Source organism: Myotis davidii, unplaced genomic scaffold, assembly GCF_000327345.1.
Source record: "Myotis davidii unplaced genomic scaffold, ASM32734v1 scaffold238, whole genome shotgun sequence".
NCBI lineage: Eukaryota > Metazoa > Chordata > Mammalia > Chiroptera > Vespertilionidae > Myotis > Myotis davidii.
In genome coordinates, this window is record NW_006293779.1 from 5550845 (window position 1) to 5554878 (window position 4034).

Sequence of the window (4034 nt, forward strand, 5' to 3'; positions counted from 1 at the left end):
TTGCCCAGGTTTTCCCCAAAGGTAGCCACTGCTCAGTTGTTTCCCATTAGCCTTCCGGAAGAATCTTTCATAGACAGACCGACACACAGAGCCTTCAAACAGGGTATCCCTTTCATACTGTCGCATTTACTCATGTATAGGGTAGCAGTCATACTGTTCCGGAACCTTTTTTATAAAGTTTTCATCTGGGCTGGTTTTGCTTAAAGCACAGAAATCTGCCTCTTTCTTTTTTAATGACTACGGAGCATTCCCTCCTAGGGAAGAACTGTAATTCATTTTCCCAACCCCCTGTAATGTACACTTAGGTTGTTTATGGTTTTCAGCTTTACAAATAGTGTTACATCCAATATTCATGCACAAAGCGCTTATCCAACAGGTGAGCATCGATCCATAGGATGCATGTCTAGCCATCGAAATGGAGACTTCCCCGGGCTCCAGGCCCCGTCCTGGCCCCGAGCTCCTGGATTTCCTCAAACGCCAGGTCAGCAGGTGGAGTGGTGACAGGCTTGCTTCCTGGAAGCCAGAGGCCTGGGTCCGAGGCTCAGCGGTCACTTCCTAGCTGTGTGACGGCGGGTGAGCTTCTTACCTCCGTTTCCACACTTACAGGAAGAGGGTGACCTGAGAGCAATGGCTGTGATTAGGACAAGGAGGTGACCCGACCCGTGACGGCACCAGGGTCAGTGCTGAGTATGTGGTCATTGCTATTTTCATGGTGTTATCATCCCCTTTTGGCAAATGAGGGAACTGGCTCAGAGAAAGGATGTGCCCAAGGCACGCAGCCTGGAAGTAGTCGATCACGGGACTAAAAGCCTGCAGGCTAAAGATAGGGCTATTTATAAAATACCTGCAAGCTGTCCCCTGGGCAAAGCCTGCTGACCCCATGGCCCAGGCCACTGAGCCAGGACCGGCCTACGGGCACTGTGTTCTCCTCCTGCCTGTACCACAGCAGCACAGAAGGAAGCTTATAGAACAGCGATTCTCAACTTGTGGGTCTCGACCCCTTGGGGGGTCGAACGACCCTTTCACAGGGGTCGCCTAAGACCATCGGAAAACACATATATAATTACATATTGTTTACAGTAGCAAAATTACAGTATGAAGTAGCAACGAAAATAATTTTATGGTTGGGGGGTCACCACAACATGAGGAACTGTATTAAAGGGTCGCGGCATTAGGAAGGTTGAGAACCACTGTTATAGAACCTATCGGTGCCTGGGCTCTGCCCCGGCCTTGAATGGAAATCTCCAGGGGTGGACACGGACCCTTTCACAAGCCCCCTCCATGATTCTAATGAGGGACCCAGTGGAAAACCCCTAAATTCAGGGCCTCAGAGGCAAGAGGTGAGCAGAGAGAGGGACAGAAACAGCCACAGAATGTCTGAACTGGAGGGGCCGGGGCGAGGGCACCACCCAGACTCATCTTACACGGGGGAAACTGAGGCCTGGAGGGGACGTGGCTGGTTCACGGTCCCCCGAGTGTGCGCAGTGGAGCTGGTGCCCGCCTCTCCCCGCGCAGACGGCTCCTCCCGCGTCTGTGCTAGGTATACCGGAGCCACAGCCTGCTGGCTGGGTTTCTGGCAGGCTGTGTGTGAGTTTTTTAAATGACTTTGACTTTGAGTCCATTAGTGATTAATTCAGAGCTCCACTTAGAGCCGGCTGATCCATATTTGGAGGAGGAGGGCATTCGGTGGCAGCTGAGACACAGCTACGATTCATGTGCAGGCAGCCTACCCACCCGCGGCCCGGGGAGGCACGAAGTCCGGGCAGGGCCCTCCCCAGGCACCCCCTCCCCACGGCTCTCCAGAGGGGTGGGGCTTCCATCTCTCCCCTGGGTGGGGATGGACACGTTAGGGGTGGGCGGCCCAGCCAGAAGAACCAGGTTTAGGGCTCAGACCCCACTCTGTCTCTTCCAAGCTTCCTGACCTTGGGCACACCCCTTAAACGCTCTGTGCCTCAGTTTACCCCTCTACAGAAATGATCACCCCTATGTCTCTCCCAGGGGTTGATGGGAAGATTCAATGAGATCATGTGCTGGAGTGCACCCAGCATGGAGCTTGGTAAATGAGGAGAGGGCTTCAGGGGCAGGCGAGGTTCCTAAAGTCTCCCTCAGCCACCCTGACACCTTCCTTCTCTGGGCTCCTGGGGGAAGGGCCGGGTGTCTATAGCTCTGGCTTTCACTCTGACCACCGTGTGACTTTAGGCAAGTTATTTCACCTCTTTGAGCCTCAGCGTTCTCATCTGTCAATGAGAGATAATGGCCCTGTCCTGGCGAGACTGCCACGCAGGTTCCATGAAAAGTGTCCCCGAGAGGAGGCAGCCTGCAGCAGGCACTCCCAGGGGGACCCTGGATGAGGACAGCGGGAGCCGTCTGCCCTGGGCCCATGGCCTCAGAGAATGCTTCAACGTTCATACACTGACTGAAAGTCAGTTTGCTTTTTATGGTCACCTCCCACCTGCAATTCTGACCATCACCGTGATAATGCTCCTTGCGGCTGGGGCAGCCGGCTCCTCTCCTTGTCCTTCAGTCCCCAGTGCTCTCCTGGGGAATGTCTCCCCCACCCATCCCACGCCAGGTGAGCTCTGTGCACTGCAGCCTCAAGGATGTTTCTGGAAGGGTGGATGATTTATAACTGCCTTTTCTGTGTCAATCAATCCTGAGTCCCTTTCCTCCGAAGAGCACGGTGGAGGGAGGGAGGGGGCTTGCTGGTCTCTACTCCCCAGCCCGTCACATCTCGCTTCTCAGCATCCACGACACCTTCCTGAAGCTCTGCCCGCCTGGGAAGTACTACAAGGAGGCCACCCTGACCTCGGACCAGGTCAGCTCCCTGCCGGCCCTGAGGGTGAGTCCAGGGTGGTGGGCGATGGGGTGGGGTCACTGGGAGCCGCTGAGGGGCTGAAAGAGCTGGTCTCAGCCTCCTCTCTGGTGAAGTGGGTGGAGTGGTGGGTGTGGCTCAGGCCCACAGGCTGTGCTTGCCTGAGCTACAGCGAACCCCCCACCCTGTTGAGCCTTTTAGAGGCCATCCTTGAGCCTTTGTCCTTGTTGTGAAAAGACCTTGCCTTTCCACCTCGAAGAGCCCAGAGGTGCACAGTCAAAGGGCCCTCATCACTCCTGAGATTTTAATTAAACTCTGTTCAGTGCGTCGAGAGGCGATGTCAGGGTAACAAATCATGGTGCTGCCGGGCTTCCGGATTTTTCATTTAGATCTCAGCGGAAAAAATGCTTTGACTTTGTCATTGTGCAGTGGAACCCATCTTCATTTCTGTCTGGACCAAGGTGGACTCTGGGAGCCGTGGGCACCTCTTGGAAGAGGGCCAAGGGCCTGGGGGATGGTGCCCTGGGGGAGAGACCACATGTATGTGTCTGTGTGTGTGTGTGTGTGGTGTGTGTGTGTGTGTAGACAGAGAAGGAACACAGAGCTGGGACTTGACACAGAAGCAGGAATAGAGAAGACAAAGGAATGAGAAGTGGGGTGGCGGGGGGTGGGGGTGGGATGGATGGCTGGGGTTTGGGTGAGGAAAGGAGCAGGATCCCCCAAAAGGTGAGATAACTGGATGATGTCCCTCTGGTACCTCCTACTCACATACACACCCCTGCACACCCAACACCCCCACATGCACACACACACACATATGCTCAAACACACTTGTGCACAATGGCTGGGACTTCTCTCAGACCTAGACTCTCCACTCAGGGACCCGAGGGCAGCCCAGAGAGGCAAGGCCAGATGTGTGGGGGATGATGTCACGGTCAGTGCCAGGATATTTCAATATTAAGCCTGGAAAGAAACTTAGAGACCACCCAGTCTACTCCCTGTCAAACGCTCTCCGTCCTGGTTTTACCCATGGGAACACAGAGGCCCCGAGAGGGAAATGACTTGCCCAGGGCCATCTGACAGCAGAGCCTGAACTGTCAGTCAAGACTGACCCCCAAGGCTGGACTCTTCACTTCTACTCAGGCCAGGTGGGCAGGAGCACCCCGGCAATGACCCTGGGTGGTCTGTGTGGGTCACCATTTGGCAGCTGGGGGATGATGCA

The 4034-nt window shown here is 55.1% G+C and overlaps 1 protein-coding gene across 1 annotated transcript in view; it reads left to right on the forward strand.

Annotated features, from left to right (window-relative positions):
• CIB4 (calcium and integrin binding family member 4) overlaps positions 1 to 4034 on the forward strand; it is a 37309-nt gene that overhangs the window by 1914 nt on the left and 31361 nt on the right. The window contains exon 3 of the mRNA XM_015566445.1: positions 2743 to 2839. Coding sequence (XP_015421931.1) covers positions 2743 to 2839 — 97 coding nt within the window. The remainder of the gene's footprint in view (positions 1 to 2742; positions 2840 to 4034) is intronic.